General features: G+C 49.6%; 2 protein-coding genes across 4 annotated transcripts; both read right to left on the reverse strand.

Annotated features, from left to right (window-relative positions):
• Window positions 1–4499: 4499 nt before the first annotated feature.
• Window positions 4500–8652, reverse strand: LOC117833715 (disease resistance protein RPM1). Its single transcript, XM_034713308.2, has 2 exons — window positions 5313–8652; window positions 4500–5114 (listed from the first exon to the last, which is right to left on the reverse strand). The coding sequence occupies exon 1, from the start codon at window positions 8081–8083 to the stop codon at window positions 5336–5338; it is 2748 nt and encodes a 915-aa protein (XP_034569199.1). The 5' UTR covers window positions 8084–8652; the 3' UTR covers window positions 4500–5114; window positions 5313–5335.
• A 908-nt stretch (window positions 8653–9560) lies between these two features.
• Window positions 9561–21345, reverse strand: LOC117833714 (disease resistance protein RPM1). 3 transcript variants are annotated; one of them, XM_034713307.2, is made up of 6 exons: window positions 21233–21345; window positions 19865–21053; window positions 16940–19778; window positions 15672–16741; window positions 15277–15500; window positions 9561–9831 (listed from the first exon to the last, which is right to left on the reverse strand). In XM_034713307.2, the coding sequence occupies exons 2-3, from the start codon at window positions 19875–19877 to the stop codon at window positions 16963–16965; spliced, it is 2829 nt and encodes a 942-aa protein (XP_034569198.1). In that variant the 5' UTR covers window positions 19878–21053; window positions 21233–21345; the 3' UTR covers window positions 9561–9831; window positions 15277–15500; window positions 15672–16741; window positions 16940–16962. The 3 variants fall into 3 exon arrangements, with proteins under 3 accessions (XP_034569198.1, XP_072146283.1, XP_072146285.1); XM_072290182.1 differs by having other exon boundaries at window positions 16940–21053; XM_072290184.1 differs by having other exon boundaries at window positions 16940–21053; window positions 21224–21334.
• Window positions 21346–21747: the final 402 nt, after the last annotated feature.

A 21747-nucleotide genomic window follows, 5' to 3' on the forward strand; every position in this document is an offset into this window, starting at 1 on the left:
TATCCGTTAAGTAGATTCCAATTCTTTCAAAATAAAAGGATCCAAACAGGACCTTAAGGAAATTCCAATTTTGATGCATTCTTGTAAAAACACTAGGCTATCAGTCTAATCCACTGTCTATGAAAGCAAGAAAGAAATGAAATACAGTAAATATTCTTCAGTACTCAACTGACAATCCACAGACTGCATGTTCATTTCCCTTGAACAAATGTGATTAGCACTAATCGTTCTTTCAGCTGGACTTCCACAAGCACCGATAGTTCCACAAGGATTGTTGACAAACTTCCACAAGCACCAATAATCTAATACCATAAAACTTAGCCTTAGTTCCACAAGGATCAGTGACAAACTTCTCAAGAACTACGCCTTACCCTTACCTCCCTATAAAAAAGATTCAGATAACACGTACAATAGTACTGGTTAAAGGTCGAAACAACTTCCTTATACAATAATGTGAACATAACAGAATGGGTTCCTAACAGTTGATAGTATACCTACCACAAGTTACATCAATACTAAACTCACAAATTGGCCATGACAATCAACTCACAGAGTCGCAGTTAATATCACAGAAATGCACCACTATACCATTATACTATAATCAGACAAGTACTGACACACTTAGCAGCTTTCGTTATTCAAACATGATATGACTTACCTTGGAGCAACAACCTGCACAAGGATATAACAACCACCACCTAATCCGACGTGTGCAGTGAAGCTAGGGCATCTTTGGCAAAAAAATAAAAATAAAAATAAAAATGATACAGTACATGACTCATTGCATAATGAACTAACCAATACATATGGCAATCTCATTCAGTCACACGAGTGGTAATTCATAGAGAGGGCAAACAAAGTTATATCATTTTCATTTTCATCACAAACATGTAATTGGAGCCGGGAGCACCAGTTATCCTCCTTTTGAAGATTTCAGGAACGCCAACCATCTCAACAGAAACATCTTATTTGAACACTACAAGAGCCACTGGACTGGATGCATGCATCAAAAGTTAGCCTTAGTTCCCACAAGGTTCACGGACATTCCAACTAACATAGCATAACAGGAAACCCATAGACCTATCGAGTCCTACTCAATATAAAAAGGTTCAAGATAACAGCTTCTCGAGATGGAACGGACTTCAACAGCTAAATACTGCCCATAAAGTTAAGCAATTTTAATAGGTCAACAACAACTGACAGGAGTCTACCACAAGATCATCACAATTCACCAAGTTTGAGCATGACACAATCATCCAACAGTAAGTCAGCTTGAAGACGCCAGCAGGCCACCATACTACGATCAGAGAAAAAACTGATGCACTTAACAGGTTCAATTGTGACAACTGTCCAATGAGAGCCACATCACTTGGACGGGAAGAGCCACGCTGCAGCTGAACGGCCCTGGTAGTCTCTCCACGAGATCATGGGCAGAAGGGCTTGTGGTGGTTTGCCATGCCACTGATGCCAGAACTCGAGCTGCTCTCCCATTCCTCCTCGCAAAGGTGACAGTTCTTGTAGGGTGTGTTTGGTTTTGGGATGATGTGGGTTGGGTTGGAGCCGACCCACTTTTATGGGTTGGAGCCGACCCATCCCGTGTTTGGATGAGTGGGTTGGAGCCAACCCAGTCTTTTGTTTGGTTGGAGAGATTGAGAGGGTAGGGTGGATGTCTTTTTAACACCGTTAGTTGTGGGCCCCACCTGTCAGCTACGGGGCCCACCTGTCAGCCTCTCTTTTTTTCCTTATCTTCTTCTTCCTCCCTCACGGTCCGCTCCTGCTCATCCTCCTGGCGCGCTCCTCCTGCCCGGCCGCCGGCCCCTGCTCTCCCCACCGCCGGCCCCTCCCCGCCGCCGGCCCGCGCCCCTTCCCCGCCGCCGGCCCCTACCCTCCCCGCCGCCGGCCTGCGCCCCCTCCCCGCCGCCGGCCCCTGCCCTCCCCGCCGCCGGCCTGCGCCCCCCGGCCGGCCGCCAGCGCCCCCCGCCGCTGGCCGAAGCCCCGCGCCGGCCCGAGCCTCGCGGCCGGCCACCAACGCCCCCTGCTGGAGCCCCGCGCCGCCGGCTCGTGCCCCCCGCCGCCGGCTGGAGCCCCGCGCGGCTCCTCCCCACGGCGCCTCCTCCTCTCCCACGGAGCTCGAGCGGCCGCAGCGGCATCCAGGCGCGCCTCGCTCGCGAACGGAGACCGACGCCGTGCAAGTGGGTCGAGATGGTCCGCTCGATTTCAAGGGATCATCTCGACCCGGATCTTGGAGAAATATTCCTCTACTGGGTTGAACCCAACCCTCACCCTCTCCAACCAAACATGGATCGAAGTGGGTCGGCTCCAACCCAACCCACTTCGACCCTAGAACCAAACACACCGTAGTCATCCAAGAACCACACACGGTTGTCAAGCGAGTCACACGCTGCGGCATGGAAACAGCCTTGGAGCACGGCCCTAGAAACAATGCCTGATCGTCCCCGAGGTTCATCGCAATGGCCAACCGAGATTTCCCCAAGTCAGCTTCGAATACCTCAAACTCAGGCTCACACTGTCCAGCAAAAGTTTGTATCTGTTCGTTGCCTTGACTGTGCGTACGGAAAATCCTTCTGCGCACCAACAGCAATGAGCCACGTGATTCAATCAGGTAGAGCATCCTATTCGAGGTAAGGCGATTATTAAAGTGATTAAACCTGATGACCTGTCCAATCCAAGCAATGCAGGGGTCACCGGTGTTGTCATCCACACTAATGTCCAAAGCTAAGAGGAACTCGCCATAATCAATAGCGTAGAGCTTTCCCTGATAGAATGCCATGTCCGTAATCCACAAAGACAGACCCCATGCTACTGACCACATGGAGGCTCCTGGCCGGCACACTGCAATCCGATTGGTGCTACTCCCGAACAGTGCAGCGATGAGGTCAGGTGAGCACACCATTAGTTTGATCACTGGCCATTGATGGCGCGTTTCGTCCATGGAATAATCAACCACGGCGAGGAGGTAAACGCTGGATGGTGCAGGAAGGGTCATGGTGGCACCGGTGAAAGGCTCCACCAAAACGCAGCCTGTATAAAATCAATTCACACAGGCTTGTAATCTATAACCATCAACGGCAAGCAGCTATCTTTCTTCTCCTGTCCTCTCCACTCTCTCGTCGTCTGGTCGACCTTCGTGCCATCGTCAATGGCGCGACAAACGGAGGTGAGGGCCGGTGCACGCAGCCTCCGTTCACTCATGCAGCTTGGTCGGTGTCAGCTGTAACATGCGTGCGTGCGTGCGTGCGTGTGTGTGTGTGCAGGGGAAGCAGCAGCAGCGGCCACCGCGGGCGTCGGTGCCGGCGTTCGGGGGGTGGGAGGGCGGCGCGCCGCCGGACTACTCGCTGGACTTCACCAAGATCGGCGCCGCACGGATGCAGCGACGCAGGAAGGCGCTCTCCTGGTCCAGCTTCGTCGGGAACGCCGCCACCGCCAACGCTGCCGCGGCCGAGGCACCCGGTGCCGACGAAGACAGGGACAGGCCGGCATCATTGGTCCTCGGCGGCCAGCGAGGGGGGAGACGACGACCGCGAGCGGCGGCGCCGGCACCGCCCACGCCACCGCCGCCTCCGCAGCGACGCCGCCGATCGCGACGACCGCCAGCCTATCCGGCCCGGCCGCGCCGATCCCAAGGTCAGCTCCGTCACACGTCACGTTTCCACAGAGCAACAATGCACTACGTGTATCGCATCTTGTTTCAGTTTACTATAAGACACAAAAGAACAACAATGCACTACCAAACTGCTGATGATGATGACTAAAGATCATCAAGATGCGACATACGGTTTTCGACTGATGATTTGCCAATCCGGTCTGCAAATTAAAAAAAAAGAATTCTTCCATATATATTCATGTTGCGATGTGCTCCCCACTCATCTTCTACTCCCTTTTGACATTTGAAACGTAGCCTCTTCCTTATTATTCTCTGCTGACTCTTCATCAGTTACTAGTTTTCATATGATTTTGTGGCCTTTGGGTGAGCAGGGAAGGGGCACTGTTTGGTTGCGTGGGTGGACTGTGGTGAGATCGACGTGCATGGACTTGCGCTACCAAAAGACGCTAAATTGAAGAAACGAAGAACACACGCATGGATTTGACATGCATTCTAAAAGAGATTGTATTACGATACGCCCATCGAAATGTCAACTCTAAGGTCATGCCATCGTGTGGATGTTCAAGGGACACGTAAATTATCATCCATCTAAGGTCTCTCTGCCACATGCATGTTTGTGTATAAATATGTGCTTTAAAATGGATATTAGTGTTTTAGCTGATTTTTTGTGATGGAGATAATGAATGTTTATTATTTTTATTGGAAGTAAACTGAGTTATTTTGTTAAAAAGAAAGAAGGAAGCTGAAAGATGACAACAGCGGGAACACAAAAAATGTGAAGTCACCTGTAGATCAGTGGAGAAAGATCCAAGGACGTGGAAAGAAGGTGCCATGAGCATGGATGTGAATAAACCAGGGACTGGTGCACGAAAACTTAAAAAAAATTGGACTTTGGACGAGCCCTCAATTTATGCACGTCATCCTTCGAGAGGGGTCATGCTAATATTGTTCCAATTTAGGAGGATGTCTCCGAAGAGACATTGCGAGGGATGAATCTTTGGCTTATAGCTTGATTTACCGGTGTTTGGAGAGGCAATTTGGTAGTAAACATCTGGCTTCCCACGCGTTTAGCTCCCCACCCACCCAGCGGGCTCCACCCAGGCGGCGTGCGCTCTCCATCCCGTGGTGGGCCGGCCATCTACTTTCAGCCCAATATAACGAGCTTATTTAATTACCGCAGGTAATTACACGCACGAATCAACTGTGTAGAGACGACAGGATTAAGTTCCAAGTAATTTCTAAGCTTGACAGATGATGACACCGACTCGCCCCGGGGCATGCTGTAGAAGGTCCCGGAGGCCGCATACTGGAATTCTGCTGGCCCTGTGATTTCCTTCATGCTGACAGGCAGCAGCTGGCATTCCGAGAACTGTATGCAGCTAACGAGAAGACAATCTGGAGTATGCAGCTAACGAGAAGACAATCTGGAGTATGGAAGTCCGGGAGTGGAATTGCTGCAAGGCAGTGCAGCTTCTGACAGTCATACGGCCTGCCGATCAAAGTTAGAAAAGTCAATCTTCGTATCATTTTAAACGATATAAATGATATATGCTCACGAGAGGATATAACAGCATGACGGATGTACATTATTGGTGGATGATGCAAGAGGGGAACCATGAATGGAGTCCCCCCGGCAAAAACCTGCTGTTGCTCAAATTCTATCTAGGTCCCAAAAAACAAACATTACCTTAGCAGCAGGTAGTCTTTCGATCACACTATCCATTGCCGGGTGCCCATAAGAACAAAAATCTTTCTGATCTGGCTAATGTCCATACTATCGTCCTTGCATTCATCTGGTCCTCCCTTCCGCCAAAGCTTCTCTACGAGCTCTTCTGATGCATCCTTCAGCCCTAACTTCACAAGGTTTTTAAGGTGTTCAATACCTTGAGGAAGAAACTTCAGCATATGACAGTCAGCAAAGTAGAGCTCAGCAAGGTTTGACATTGCACCCTGTTCTATTTGAACTTGATTGAGCTGTGGTGCGTGCCATATTAATAGACGCTGAAGTCTTGGGAAACACCCTGCAGTGAAGTGCAGCTTCTTCCCATCAAAAGCCTTGGTAAGTTCAAGGTGACATAAACCACGTAGCACCAACAAACTGGGAAACGACTCCTCATCAATTCTGCAGAATGCCATCTCCAACCTTGTGAGGCTACTGAGGCGAGACCAAGATGACAGAACCTTAGGTATTGATTTTTTCTCCAGCTGTCCTTGTAAACCAAGCTTAGACAAGGTTGGAGGTAAACAAAGTCCCTCTAGATGCAGCACTTCCTCCTCCCCTAGAGTTGTAATTTGTAGATGAACAAGATGACTCATTTTGTTGACAGCATCTCTTAAGTTACCAGAGTGTTCACTTCTCACATTGCACACACCGAATGTTCTAAGCTCTGTCAAATCTCCAACCTCACGCAGAATTTCTGAACTTGCCTCCACACATTGCAAAGCTTGCAGTGACGTCAAGTGCCTTATGCCACTTGGCACCTTTACACCAATGACACGGTGATAATCTTCAATTTCTTGACACAAATTACATGCATAAAGGTATCTCAACTTCTGAAGTTTTACAATGTTATTTGGCAAATACAACAGCTGAGCATTACAAGCATCCAACACTTCCAAGTTTTGCAACCTTCCTATTGTTTCAGGTAGACTTTCAATAGCAGTATATCTAAGGTCCAAATACCGCAGATTAAACAAGTTGAATACCTCAGTAGGCAACATCTTGATACAAGCACCTTTCAGATCCAACGTTGACAACAAATACGAAGATGTTAGGATGAGCCTCAGCAAATCAATATTGATATACCTCTCAAAAACATGAAGTGAACGAATATGTGATGCCTTTGATGGACTAATTCGGTCAAGGTTTCTACTCTGGATTGATATACGACGTGTGGGCCCTCCAGAAAATTCTCCAGAGCCATCATACACTTTACCAAAGCATTCTTTCTCTGCTTTTCTGAGCGCAACAAGCCGTATGACATCATGCATTTGACAACATTTCAACCGCCCAGTATGATTCCTCTCCACTACCTGCAATAGGCTTCGGTTCACAAGCTCAGTCAAGTACTCCTCTGCCACTTCCTCCAATGTTTGGTTCCCCTTCTTCTTGATGAACCCACTACTAATCCAGTGCCTCATTACTGTCCTCCTCTTGATGGGATAATCTTCTGGGAATAATGCACAGTGTAAGAAACAATTTTTCAAATCACATGGAAGGTCCTCCAAGCTGACTTTAATAATAGTCTCAACACGAGGCATCACATTTTTAACCAACTGCAGCTCTAACTCATCATATGCTTTTTCCCATTCGGCAGAAGTTTGTCCTTTCGCAGATAATTGGCTACCGATGCATGCAATAGCAATAGGCAACCCTTCACACTTGTCGACAAATTTCAAAGCCAAAACCTTCAAGTGCAATGGGCACTTTCTGTCACCATCGTTCCAAAAGGCTGATTTGCAGAATAACTCCCAAGAGTCATCTTTGTCAAGTGGTTCCAAGTGAATAGCTGAATTACTGGTTCCTAATAATGATACTTCATGCTTTCTTGATGTGATAACAAATCGACCAATACAATTAGATGGAAAAACAGTCCTTATCTCTGACCAGACATCTGCAGTCCAAATGTCATCCAGAACTAAGATGTACCTTTTACCTTGGAGGTACTGGTAGATGATCTCAGCTAGTCTTTCCTTTTCCATGTTGGCAGCATCAGCTGTGATGCCAAACTCTCCAGCAATTTTCTTCAACAGCTCTTGAACATCATAACTCTGTGACACGGTTACCCATGCAGCAGCATCAAAGTCCATTTTGATGGTCTTGTACACATGAGCAACCAAAGTTGTTTTCCCCACACCAGGCATGCCCCAAACAGCGAATATTTTGCATCTCTGTTCTAAATCACCTGCTAGCCATTGAACCAGTTGCTTCTTGTGCTCGGTAATCCCCACAAGGTCCTCATCCCTTGTGAAATTCAGAGCTTGATTGGCATGAAAAGCAATGCCTCCAGCATTTCTGTCCAGTTGTTTCATGGCGTAGTAGTCCTGGTTCCGCTGCTTAGCCCGTTGAAGCCTGCCCTTGATATCTTTCAGCTTGTGCGCAAGCCGGCACCAGGTACTGGCATACTTGATCCTCTTCTTCATCTTGGAAACAAACCCTCCGTGCTTGTCCTCCAGCTTGTAGGTGAACTCATCAACAACATCCTCGATCTCAAAAGCGAAGCCCCTGATTCTGTCGACGAAGAGGCCGGTGGTCTCATCAGTGTCCTTGAACCGCTCTGCTGCTTTCAAATAAGCATGCATACTCTCAAGCTCATCCTTGGCTTCATGGATCTCACCAAAGAGACCCTTGAGGGCAGAGGCTTCGTGGAAGAGCAGTGATGCACCAGAACTTGCTGCCTCATTCACCAAAGCCGCACCGAGCTTGCCAATCAGCAACCCTACAACTGCTTCAGCCATGGTGGTTGTTGCGTGGATGGTTGAGAGCTCAGTTACAAGTGGATGGACTATGTCCGAAACAACACCAGCGCGCACTGGCGTGCGGGATTAGCATTAGCAGGTTATGAGTTGTTTGTGTCATGGGGCGCTGAATCATTCACAAACTCATCCATCATCAGGTCTCTCTCAAAGTCTCATCAACTTTATTTCCAAGCCAATCATGTCTCTCTCAAAGTTTTATCAACTTTGTTTCCATGCTAATCATGTCTCTCTCTCTCTCTCTCATCAATTTTGTTTCCAAGCCAGTCATGTCTTTCTCAAAGTCTCATCAACTTTGTTTCCAAGCCAGTCATGTCTCTCTCAAAGTCTCATCAACTTTATTTCCAAGCCAAGGACTTGGTCTTCCTTGACGCTATGTTCATTACCTTCTGAGAAATTTCGTTTGACGCGGTAGTTGCAGCTCAATGGCGGATCCCCTTGGCGAAGCTTGACTCTACCTACCTGGTGCGCGCAGCTGGGATCGACGCGCAGAGCCGTGGAGCGCAAGTCCACCAACTGCTGCATGCATGCAGGCTTCGTGAGCGCCATGCGTCCGGATCAAGGAGGTGTGAGGGATGGGTTGATTAGAAAAAAGTGAGGAACTTTCCTGCAAAACAATCATGAACTACCGCCTATTATTTTTACCCCAAAACTTTGTATATGTAATGTATCATATGTACATGTATATAAAAAAAATAAACATGCTATAGTTCAACCCAAACAAAAGAAAAAGCCCACATGGTCCGCTCCTTCCTTTCTTCCCTGTACAACGGTTCCAGCCCAATAGCTAAATTGGGCCATTCTGCCTGTCCCTCCTCCTCTCCGAGCATAGAGGACAGAGAGTGGGAGAGGCAATTCGTCGAACACCTCGCGCGCTGCGATGCACGGCAGGGGAGAAGGCGGGAGAGAGTGGGAGACGTTAGTACCAGCAAACCAGCGGCACGGGAGGCTCAGATGCAGGGGGCGCGGCGGCGCGTGCTCCTCCGGCTCCGGCCGCTGCGGCGGCGCAGTTCGTCGGCGGAGAAACCAGTGACCGAGTGAGAGAACTAGGCCGGCCCACCATCTTAGCCCAATCCATAACTCTGCCACCAACCCAAATCGTTTTCTATACAAAAAGGTCAAATAACAGAACAGGTCACAGCTGATTGATACGATGCTACCACAAAGTTTCATCCGGAGTTCACAAAATTGGCCATGACAACCAACTCATAGTAATGTTGTTACAGAAATGCACCAGTAGCCACACCATACTGCAAATCTGCAATCAGGACAAGTACGGATACACTTAGCCGGCCAGCTTCCGTTATTCAAAGTTTCAAACATGAGATGACTTACCTGGAGCAGCAACCTGCACAAGGGGATAACCAGAACCACCCTCTGCTTCAAGGTACCAACTAATGTGGCACACAATGTTGCTAGGCATCTTTGGCAAGTATGATACAGTACATGATTACATGCATAGTGAATAAACCAATACATACGGAATTCTCATTCAGTCACACAGTGATAATTCATAGAGAGGGCCTACACAGTTTTCATTATTCTCAGAAACGTGGTTGGAGCATCAGTCACCAACCTTTTGAAGCTGTCAGAAACACCAACCATCTCAACATAAACACCTCACTTCAACTCTACAAGATCCACTGGATGCATACATCAAATGACAGCCTTAGTTCTCACAAGGTTCGTGGACATTCCACCTAACATAACATAACAGGAAATCCATACACCTGTCAAGTCATACAAACGATTCAAGATGACAGCGTTCCAAGATAGAACCTACTTCCATAGCTAAATACTGCCCTTAAAGTTAAGCTAACAGAATAGGTCAACAACACCTGACAGGATTCTATCACAAGTTCAAAAAAAATTCACTAAGTCGAGCATGACACAATTATCCAACAGTAAGTCAACATTGCAGACACCAGCAGGCCAATCAGAGAAGCACATGATGCACTTAACAGCTTCGATTGTACCAACTTTCAAAAGAACAACATCACTCTGAAGGGAAGAGCCAGGCTGCACCTGCGCCCCCCAGGTAGTCTCTCCACAGGATCATGGGAAGAGGGGACAAGGGCTTGTGGTGATATGCCATGCCACTGATGTCAGAACTTGAGCTGCTCTTCAGATCCTCCCCCCCAACGGTGAAAGTCCTTGTAGTCATCCAAGAACCAGACACAATTGCCTGTCGAGTCACACTGACGCATGCAAACAGCCCTGGAACATGGCCCTAAAAACAGCGCCTGATCGTCCCCTAGGGTCGTCACCTTGGCCCACCGTGATTGGGCCAAGTTAAGCCTCAAATACTGCAACCCCAGGCTCACACGGTCCAGCAAAAGTGCGTATCTGTCCTTTGCCGTTAACATGACTATGGAAAATGCTTCTGCGTACCAACAGCAATGAGCCACCCGATTCAACCAGGTAGAGCATCCTCTTGAATATCAAGGGATCATTAAATTTGTTCGAGAAGAGATCAACAAAATAGTTAACCTTGATGACCTGCCCAATCTGAGCAAACTGTGGGTTGCCGGTGTTGTCATCCAGACTGATGTCCAAAGCTAAGAGGTCCTCGCCATAATCAAGAGCATAGAGCTTTCCCTGGTAGAATGCCATGTCAGTAATCCGCAAAGATAGGTCCCATGCTACTGACCGCAAGGACGCCCCTGGACGGCACACTGCGATCCGATTGCCACTACCAGCGCGGAACAGTGCAGAAATTAGGTAAGATGAGCACACGATTAGTTTGTGTAAGCGCTGACAGTTAGATTGGCGTCCGGTTCTTCAGGGTAGTGCATGTAGATTCAGTCTTCTCCGCTAATTGCTGCCCGCTTGTAACTAACTGCATCGCTTTGCACGCTCGGCCAATTGCCAGCTGCTCAGCTCGTGTATAAAACTCCTGTAACACCGATCAATGGAGGTCGCCGATCGTATCTCCACTTCTCTCATGGTATCAGCTTAACTGCGATCCGAAACTTCCACTGCCTCTCTTTCTTCCCTTCCATGGCGCACAGCTCCTCTTCTTCCACCTCCAGCAGTGACCACGCCATGAACCACGACCTCAACCCCTTTGGCGTTGCTCCCCCTGTTCCCGTTGCCGTCTCCACCGTGCAACTCATCAACATTCGTTCCCATGTGCCCGACACTCTCGACCTGCAGGACTCCAACTACTCCTCATGGAGCTCCATGTTCGAGCTCACCTTCTCCAAGTTCGGCATCCTCGACCATGTTGATGGCTCTGTCGACGCGCGCCTTCGTCTTCACGACGTCGAGTGGACACAGATCGACCACTATATTGTCTCCTGGATCTACCTCACCGTGTCCAAGACCATTCGTGACATGGTGTTCCAGCGCCGCACCACGGCGCACTCCCTCTGGCTCAACGTGCGTGGCCTCTTCCTCAACAACGCCAAGCCAGCGCGACGTCTACACGCTTCAGGACTTCCACAACCTTCACTAGGGCGAGCTCTCCGTCGGTGATTTCTGCTGCCGCCTCAAGCGCCTCGCTGACACCCTCAGCGACGTCGGCCACCCCGTCACGGATCAAGACCTCGTCGTCTACACCATGCGGGGCCTTAGCTCCAAGTTTAGTAATACGCTGGGAGTCATCGGCGCCATGAATCCATTACCGTCGTTCCTGTGGGTACATTCTTACCTTTTGCAGGAGGAGACATGCATCGATCGCACTCACAAGCAGGAGGCGGCCAATGCACTGCTCGCCGCCGCCTTAACTTCTGCCAGCACGACGTTCGCTCTCGTCACCACGGGGTCCAGCGCCGGCGCACCCCCCAAGCCGTCCGCGTCGTCCCTGGCCTTTTCTCCATCCAAGGCTAGCAATGACCGCAAGAAAAAGCGCAAACAATCCGACGGCAAGCCGCGCCTCAACAACACCTCCTCGCCGTCGAACCAGGCTCCCACGCCGCCCGCATCGTGGGCCATGGCGCAGAACCCCTGGACCGGCGTCGTCCAGGCCAGGCCTCTGCCGCCAGCGGGCTGGCGCCCCCAGAACACCGGCATCCTAGGCGCCCGTCCGGGTGCACCTTCTCAAGCCATGCTGATGCAAGCACCCAGAGCAGCTTCTCCTGCGGCCTTTGGCACGCCACCCAACCTCTACACCGCGCTCCACGGCCAGCCGTCGTCCACCGCCGCCTACTCCAGCAGTGGCGACTGGTTCTTCGACACCGGCGCATCTGCACACATGGCTTCTCACCTCGGTGTTGCCTCGTGCACTCCTCTCCCTCCTGACTACACCCATGTGATTGTCGGCAATGGCGCCCCACTGGCCGCCACCCACACGGGCGATGTCATGTTCCCCACTTCCTCCGTTCCTTTTCAGCTCAAAAATATTCTTGTATGCCCTTCTCTGATCAAGAATCTTGTTTCTGTTCATGCCCTAACTCGAGATAATCCTGTCACTGTGGACTTTGATGCACTTGGCTTCTCCATAAAGGATCTTCGAACGAAGACGGTGCTCCTCCGCAGTGACTCCACTGGCAAACTCTACCCACTACGCACCGGCTCCGGAACTCCTCCACACTGCCTCCTCGCCACTGCATCTTCCAAGCTATGGCATGCTCGCCTCGGACACCTCTGCGATGACTCCCTGTCTCAGTTAGCTCGTTCCTCTGTTTTTTTGTGCACTCGTTCGAATGATCACTCTTGCCATGCCTGTCTCCTTGGCAAACATGTACGTCTTCCGTTTTCCCGTTCGAATAAAGTAGCTCGCAGGCCGTTTGAACTTCTTCATTGTGATGCATAGCGCGCGCCCCGGCCACAGGTGGCCCCGTCGACGTCTGCGAGAACACCATTGGCACCGCTGCCGACGTCACCGCCACCTGCTTCGACAGCATTCCCACGGCTCCATGGGGCGGCCACGGATGTGGCGGCGACACGGCGGGCTTCCCCAACGAACGCTTCGTCAACGGCTACGACACCAACTCCTTCATCGCCGGCGGTGCCTTCTCCGACCCCCACTCTGTCGGCGCTATCTCCGCCGGTGCCTTCACCAACACCCGCTCCATCGGCGCCGTCGTCGTCTCCGCATGTGACGCCCGCGTTCGATAGCTCCCCCGCCACGCCCTCCGCGAAGTCGTTCGCCGTTGCCAACGCCGCTCCGTCGGCACCTGCACCACTTCGTTCGCAAGGCTTACCGAACGCTGTCTCAGGGCACCCGATGGTGACTCGCGCTCGGGTTGGCATTACAAAGCCAAACCCGCACTACGCCACTGTCGCGATGGTGGCTGATCCCGTCGATGTGCCCCGTTCAGTGCATGCTGCCCTGAAGGACGATGCCTGGCGCGCGGCGATGCAAGAGGAGTACGACGCCTTGTTGCGGAACCGCACCTAGCGTCTCGTTCCTCGGCCACGGGGCGCTCATATCATCACTCTTGAGCGGCGCAAGGCCTGCTGGGTCGTACATGGCTTCCATCAGCGACCTGGAGTGGATATTGAACAGACGTTCTCGCCGGTCGTCAAGCCGGCGACCATTCGCACTGTCCTCACGCTGGCAGCTTCCAATGGATGGCCGGTGCACCAGTTGGATGTCAAGAACACTTTCTTGCATGGCGAGCTCCGGGAACGAGTCTATTGCCAGCAACCAACGGGCTTCGTCGACAGCTCTTGTCTGGATCATGTTTGCCTTCTGGACAAGTCTCTGTATGGCCTGCGACAAGCTCCGAGAGCGTGTTACCAGCGGTTCGCCGCGCACCTCTTCTCTCTCGGCTTTGTTGCAACCAGGTCTGACACTTTCTTGTTTGTTCTCCGGTGAGGCACTGCCACTGCGTGGTTGCTCCTCTGCGTCGACGACATTGTGCTCACCGCCTCCACGACGACACTGCTGCAGCATATCATCAGCGAGTTGCGCAGCGCCTTCGCCATGAAGGATCTTGGACATCTCCATTACTTCCTCAAGATTTAGGTACATCGCACGTCTAGTGGCTTCTTTCTCCATCAGCAACAGTACGCAGAAGATGTTCTCGAGCGCGCCGGAATGAGCAACTGTAAGCCGGTGGCCACGCCAGTTGACACAAAGTCGAAGCTCTCGTCCTCGGCGGGCGCCCCACTGGAGGACAAAACGTTTTACTGTAGCATTGCTGGAGCTCTTCAGCATTTGACACTGACAAGGCTGGATCTCGCATACGCTGTCCAGCAAGCCATCTTACATATGCATGATCCTCGCGAAGAACACTAGCTGCTGCTCAAACGAAGTCTACGCTATGTGCGCGGTACGCCATGCCATGGTGTTCATCTGCACGCCTCGCCGTCGAGAACTCTGACAGCCTACACGGACGCCGATTTTGCTGGGTGTCCAGACACTTGGCGTTCTACGTCCGGGTTCTGCATCTACCTCGGTGATGCACTCGTCTCGTGGTCCTCCAAAAGGCAAGCTGTTGTTTCACAATCATATGCCGAGGCGGAGTACCGCGGGGTAGCTAATGCTGCTGCTGAATGCTGCTGGCTGCGTAACTTGCTGCACGAGCTTCACATCGACGTGCACAAGGCAAGTGTCATTTTTTGCGACAATGTCTCCGTTGTTTATCTCTCGGATAACCCAGTTCACCACAAAAGAACCAAGCATGTGGACCTCGACATTCATTTTGTGCGTGAACGGACAGCTCTGGGACAACTCCGGGTGTTACATGTGCCAACGCAACATCAATTTGCGGATATTATGACTAAAGGTCTGCCAACTGCTCTTTTTGAAGAATTCAGATCCAGCCTCTGCATCGAGTCTGCAGATGCATTGGCTGAGGGGGGTGTAAGCGCTGACAGTTAGATTGGCGTCCGGTTCTTCAGGGTAGTGCATGTAGATTCAGTCTTCTCCGCTAATTGCTGCCCGCTTGTAACTAACTGCATCGCTTTGCACACTCGGCCAATTGCCAGGTGCTCAGCTCGTGTATAAAACTCCTGTAACACCGATCAATGGAGGTCGTCGATCGTATCTCCACTTCTCTCAGTTTGATCACTTCAAAGTGATACCCTGACACCGATGGCACATCAGACTTGTAGGTGACGCTAGACTGTGCAGGAAGGGTCATGGTAACACCAGAAAAGGGGTCCACCAAGAGCAAGCGGTAGAACTGACGGTACACCAGCCAGTTACCAGAAGTCACTGTCTTCTGGCGAGTACGTGGGGAAGCCATCGTCACAGCCAGGGAAGCGGAGGCGGAGCGGCTCACCTGAGGGCATGCTCTAGAAGGTCCTGCCGTTCTTGAGAGCGAGCAGCGGCAGAGGAGGGGGCAACCGGACCTGCCGCGCGGTGGAGCGCCACTGGGGGCACACGGCGGCGAAGCGGAAGCGGTCGACGGGGGAGGGCAGCGGGCGGCCGAGCACGAGGCCCGCGAGCTCCGGCGGGAGGTTCTTCCACGAGCGCGGTGGCCCAGCCATGGGCCGATCTCGGATCCTGGAACCAAGAGAAGGACGAACGCGGACGCGTGTCAGTGAGGCAATACGTCGAACAGCTCGCGCGCGCGACGGGGTACGGGCAGCGGGAGCTAGCTATGGCCGGGGAAGTTGAGCGGCACAGAAGGCGTAAGTGGAGAAGGAGGCCGCAGGTGTAAGGAGAGGGTAGTACCAGACACGAACGGGAGCGGGGAAGCTGCGGATTCCGGTGACCCGGCGGCGTGCTCCTGCTCCGGGCGCTGCGGTAGTGGTGTGCTTGCGCGTCAGGGGAGAGAAGGGAATAGCAGTGGCAGGCCGAAAAATACGTGGACTCCTCGGCTCACCGCGTCACATATGGGCCGAGCCCAATAAGAAATCTAGGGCGTTTCTTGTGTTGTTTTCTTTCTCTCTGCACAAAAACCACTGTTTTTTCTGGGGAAAAAAAACTTCGAATCGGTTTCGCAAACCTACAATTGTAATTAGTTTCATAAGAATTCGTCCAGTTTATGTAGGATCCATTTGCAAAAAAAAAATGTAGGATCATGGAAAGATTTCAGCTTTTCAAATGGGCTATAAAAAAAAACATAGAATTTTTAAAACTAATGGATATGAGGGGACATATGATCGAAGTGTCATAAAATGTTGGATTCGACAAGAATTCAAATTCAAGTGTGTCTAGAACTATACATTGTTAATCAGAGAGGTAAGGCGACAACCACAAAAGAGAAAAGAGAACTTTTGAAACGAAAAAAGTTTCAAGAAAAGAGACAACGCCTTTCTAACTTCTGAAAATAACTTCAAGAAGAGCAAAAAGAGCTCTCCATTTCACGAGTTCACAGATATAGACCACAGTTCAGATAATGAAATGGTGAAGGCCCTCAGAAGCCAACAACCTTCACCAGTCTACCGCATTGGCGACTCAAAACCCCCTGATCACTCATTGGGAGGAAGCTAGACAGACGACACTCACGATATCTATGATATTTAAAATTAGCAAAGATCCTCCCTTGAGTTCCCCAAGCACCAATTGTCATTCGTCTGGCCTGTGATTCTGCTGGCCTGTGATTTCCTTCATGCCGATACTGGAATTCTGCTGGCCTGTGATTTCCTTCATGCTGACAGGCAGCAGCTGGCATTCTGAGAAATGTATCTTGCTTGGGACTTCCGAACTCTGGTATACAGCTAACGAGAAGACAATCTGGAGTTTGGAAGTCCGGGAGTGGAATTGCTGCAAGGCAGTGCAGCTTCTGACAGTCATACGGCCTGCCGATCAAAGTTAGAAAAGTCAATCTTCGTATCATTTTAAACGATATAAATGATATATGCTCACGAGAGGATATAACAGCATGACGGATGTACATTATTGGTGGATGATGCAAGAGGGGAACAATGAATGGAGTCCCCCGGCAAAAACCTGCTGTTGCTCAAATTCTATCTAGGTCCCAAAAAACAAAATATTACCTTAGCAGTAGGTAGTCTTTCGATCACATTATCCATTGCCGGGTGCCCATAATAACAAAAACCTTTCTGATGTGGCTAATGTTCATACGATCGTCCTTGCATTCATCTGGTCCTCCCTTCCGCCAAAGCCTCTCTACGAGCTCTTCTGATGTATCCTTCAGCCCTAACTCCACAAGGTTTTTAAGGTGTTCAATACCTTGAGGAAGAAACTTCAACATAGGACAGTCATCAAAGTAGAGCTGAGCAAGGTTTGACATTGCACCCTGTTCTATTTGAACTTGGTTGAGCTGTGGTGCGTGCCATATGGATAGAAACTGAAGTCTTGGGAAACACCCTGCAGTGAAGTGCAGCTTCTTCCCATTAAAAGCCTTGATAAGTTCAAGGCCACATAAACCACGTAGCACCAACAAACTGGGAAACAACTCCTCATCAATTCTGCAGAATACCATCTGCAACATTGTGAGGCTACTGAGGCGAGACCAAGATGACAGAACCTTAGGTATTGATTTTTTCTCCAGCTGTCCTAGTAAACCAAGCCTAGAAAAGGTTGGAGGTAAACAAAGTCCCCCTAGATGCAGCACTTCCTCCTCCCCTAGAGTTGTAATTTCTAGATGAACAAGATGACTCATTTTGTTGACAGCATCTCTTAAGTTACCAGAGTGTTCACTTCTCACATTGCAGACACTGAATGTTCTTAGCTCTGTCAAATCTCCAACCTCACGCAAAATTTCTGAACTTGCCTCCACACATTGAAAAGCTTGCAGTGACGTCAAGTGCCTTATGCCACTAGGCACCTTTACACCACTGGAAATTTGAATATCTCCTTCTTGACTGACATTACATGCATAAAGGTATCTCAACTTCTGAAGTTTTACAATGTTATTTGGCAAATACAACAACTGAGCGTTCAAAGCATCCAACACTTCCAAGTTTTGCAACCTTCCTATTGTTTCAGGTAGACTTTCAATAGCAGTATATCTAAGGCCCAAATACCGCAGATTAAACAAGTTGAATACCTCAGTAGGCAACATCTTGATACAAGTACCTTTCAGATCCAACGTTGACAGCAAATTCGAAGATGTTAGGATGGGCCTCAGCAAATCAATATTGATATACCTCTGAAAAACATGAAGTGAACGGATATGTGATGCATTTGATGGACTAATTCGGTCAAGGTTTCTACTCTGGATTGATATACGACGTGTGGGCCCTCCAGAAAAATCTCCAGAGCCATCATACACTTTACCAAAGCATTCTTTCTCTGCTTTTCTGAGCGCAACAAGACGTATGACATCATGCATTTGACAACATTTGAACCGCCCAGTATGATTCCTCTTCACTACCTGTAATAGGCTTCGGTTCACAAGCTCAGTCAAGTACTCCTCCGCCACTTCCTCCAAAGTTTGAATCCCCTTCTTCTTGACGAACCCACTACTAATCCAGTGTCTCATTACTGCCCTCCTCTTGATGGGATAATCTTCTGGGAATAATGCACAGTGTAAGAAACAATTTTTCAAATCACATGGAAGGTCCTCCAAGCTGAGTTTAATAATAGTCTCAACACGAGGCATCACATTTTTAACCAACTGCAGCTCTAACTCATCATATGCTTTTTCCCATTCGGCAGAAGTTTGTCCTTTCGCAGATAATTGGCTACCGATGCATGCAATAGCAATAGGCAACCCTTCACACTTCTCGACAAATTTCAAAGCCAAAACCTTCAAGTGCAATGGGCACTTTCTGTCACCATCGTTCCAAAAGGCTGATTTGCAGAATAACTCCCAAGAGTTATCTTTGTCAAGTGGTTCCAAGTGAATAGCTGAATTACTGGTTCCTAATAATGATACTTCATGCTTTCTTGATGTGATAACAAATCGACCTATACAATTAGATGGAAAAACAGTCCTTATCTCTGACCAGACATCTGCAGTCCAAATGTCATCCAGAACTAAGATGTACCTTTTACCTTGGAGGTACTGGTAGATGATCTCAGCTAGTCTTTCCTTTTCCATGTTGGCAGCATCAGCTGTGATGCCAAACTCTCCAGCAATTTTCTTCAACAGCTCTTGAACATCATAACTCTGTGACACGGTTACCCATGCAGCAGCATCAAAGTCCATTTTGATGGTCTTGTACACATGAGCAACCAAAGTTGTTTTCCCCACACCAGGCATGCCCCAAACAGCGAATATTTTGCATCTCTGTTCTAAATCACCTGCTAGCCATTGAACCAGTTGCTTCTTGTGCTCGGTAATCCCCACAAGGTCCTCATCCCTTGTGAAATTCAAAGCTTGATTGGCATGAAAAGCAATGCCTCCAGCATTTCTGTCCAGTTGTTTCATGGCGTAGTCCTGGTTCCGCTGCTTAGCCCCTTGAAGCCTGCCCTTGATATCTTTCAGCTTGTGCGCAAGCCGGCGCCAGGTACTGGCATACTTGATCCTCTTCTTCATCTTGGAAACAAACCCTCCGTGCTTGTCCTCCAGCTTGTAGGTGAACTCATCAACAACATCCTCGATCTCAAAAGCGAAGCCCCTGATTCTGTCGACGAAGAGGCCGGTGGTCTCATCAGTGTCCTTGAACCGCTCTGCCGCTTTCAAATAAACCTGCATACTCTCAAGCTCTTCCTTGGCATCATGGATCTCACCAAAGAGACCCCTGAGGGCAGATGCTTCGTGGCAGAGCAGTGATGCACCAGAACTTGCTGCCTCTTTCACCAAAGCCGCACCGAGCTTGCCAATCAGCAACCCTACAACTGCTTCAGCCATGGTGGTTGTTGCGTGGATGGTTGAGAGCTCAGTTACAAGTGGATGGACTATGTGAGAGCTAGGTTCTTCAAAGGCTGTGTTTTTTTGAGCAGTTAGGCCTTCATTCATATGAACGAATCTCACAGAGATCACCACACTGCATTGAATAAACAAAGCTCACCTAGAGCGGGCATCTCGCCGTTACCAGTGGATCTCTTTTACAGTGCCTTATACTATTGCTTGCTGGGCACTGCATCGATAGAGCTAGCCACGTACGGTGGTCCATGTCAGCAAAACAAACTGGCACTACAAAAACATTTGTGAACAGCTTTTTTTTTTCCATTTTCATTGAGGCATGAATTAACCTGAGACGCGAGATGTGCATTTTTTGAAGAAACATTTTATGTCTTCTTCGGTATATCCAATGAATTAAAAGGGAGAATACAGAACAGAACGACAGAAATTTAAAGTGAGTCAGATGCCTTGGTTGACTAATTAACCACGTGAGAGCATGTGCCCTCATAGAAAGATGCATCCACTTTCACTTGAAAACGATCCGCTTGTGCTCAACTAGAATCTTTGTAAATCTCGAGACCTTGAGAATTAATAGATCGCGGATTCCTATGTAGCAAGGAGAGAGACTCAATGCAAGTGGTGAAGTCAATTCAAGCAAAAGATATACTCCTATATACAGGCAAATTTCCTACAGGGCAGGCAGAGCGCACGATGGCTATAAAATGCGTCGAATGCATAAACAATTTTTCCCTAGTGCAGGTATCACATTGTGCTGCCACCAGTCGGACTCTTGGTGAGTGGTGACTTGACTTGGTGCATATATACTCTTTGGAACTAGGGTTCTCTCTGGTTGATATATCAGACTTGTGTGATCCATGCAAACTATGGGCGGAAAGCAAATACCGAAATTAAAGAAACAAAAATTTAGGTTAGAAGATTGGCTAAACCACCAGTTAGTTCACTAGACTGTGCAGGAAGTGTCATGGTAGCACCAGAAAAGGGGTCCACCAAGAGCAAGCACCAGAATTGACGGTACACCAGCCGGTTACCAGAAGCTGTGGCGAAGTCAGTCTTCTCTCGAGAAAGTGGGGAAGCCATCCTCACAGCCAGGGAAGCGGAGGCGGAGCGGCTCTCCCGAGGGCATGCTGTAGAAGGTCGTGCCGTTCTTGAGAGCGAGCAGCGGCAGAGGAGGGGGCAGACGGACCTGCCGCGCGGCGGAGCGCCACTTGGGGCACACGGCGGCGAAGCGGACGCGGTCGACGTGGGAGGGCAGGCGGCCGAGCACGAGCCCCGCGAGCTCCAGCGGGAGGTCCTCCCACGAGCGCAGTGGCCCCGCCATGGGCCGATCTCGGATCCTGAAACCAACGAACGCGGACGCGTGTCAGTGAGGCAATACATCGAACACCTCGCGCGCGCGACGCGGTGCGGGCTGCGGGAGAAGCTACGGTGGTAGAAATTGAGTCGCGAGGCAGGTGTAATCGTGTAAGTGGAGAAGGAGGCCGATGATGGAGGGATAGGGTAGTACCAGACGCACCTACGGGAGCGGGGAAGCTGCGGATCCCGGTGACCCAGCGGCGTGCTCCTCGCCGCCTCATGCTCCGGGCGCGTCGGGAGAGAAGGGAAGGGAAATGGTCCGAGACTTGGAAGATGGCTTGGGCCGAAAAATATGTGGACTCCTATCGGCTCACCGCGTCACATATGGGCCGAGCCCAATAAGAAATCTAGGCCGTTTCTAGTGTTGCTCACTTGCTCTTTCTTTCTGCACAAAGCCAAAAAAAAACTATGAATCGGTTTGGTAAATCTACACAATTTTTTTTGTCTCATTAGGAACACGAAATTTTAATGGATTTCATAATAATTCGTCCAATTTGTGTAGGATCTCTTCGCATAAAAAGTAGGATCACGGAAATAGTTTTAGCTTTTCAAAAGGGCCATTACAAAAAAAAGATGAATTTATCAAAACTAATGGATATGTGGGGACATATGATCGAAGTATCCTAAATGAAGCGACAAGTGGCCGGCCTTGAACTACTAAAAAGAACTTCAAGA

The sequence above is a fragment of the Setaria viridis genome, chromosome 8 (assembly GCF_005286985.2).
Source record: "Setaria viridis chromosome 8, Setaria_viridis_v4.0, whole genome shotgun sequence".
In the NCBI taxonomy this organism is placed as follows: Eukaryota; Viridiplantae; Streptophyta; class Magnoliopsida; order Poales; family Poaceae; genus Setaria; species Setaria viridis.

Coding starts and splice junctions, on each gene's coding strand:
- LOC117833715 (XM_034713308.2), bottom strand. CDS start 8,083: ATGGCTGAAGCAGTTGTAGGGTTGCTGATTGGCAAGCTCGGTGCGGCT.
- LOC117833714 (XM_072290182.1), bottom strand. CDS start 19,812: ATGAATGAAGGCCTAACTGCTCAAAAAAACACAGCCTTTGAAGAACCT.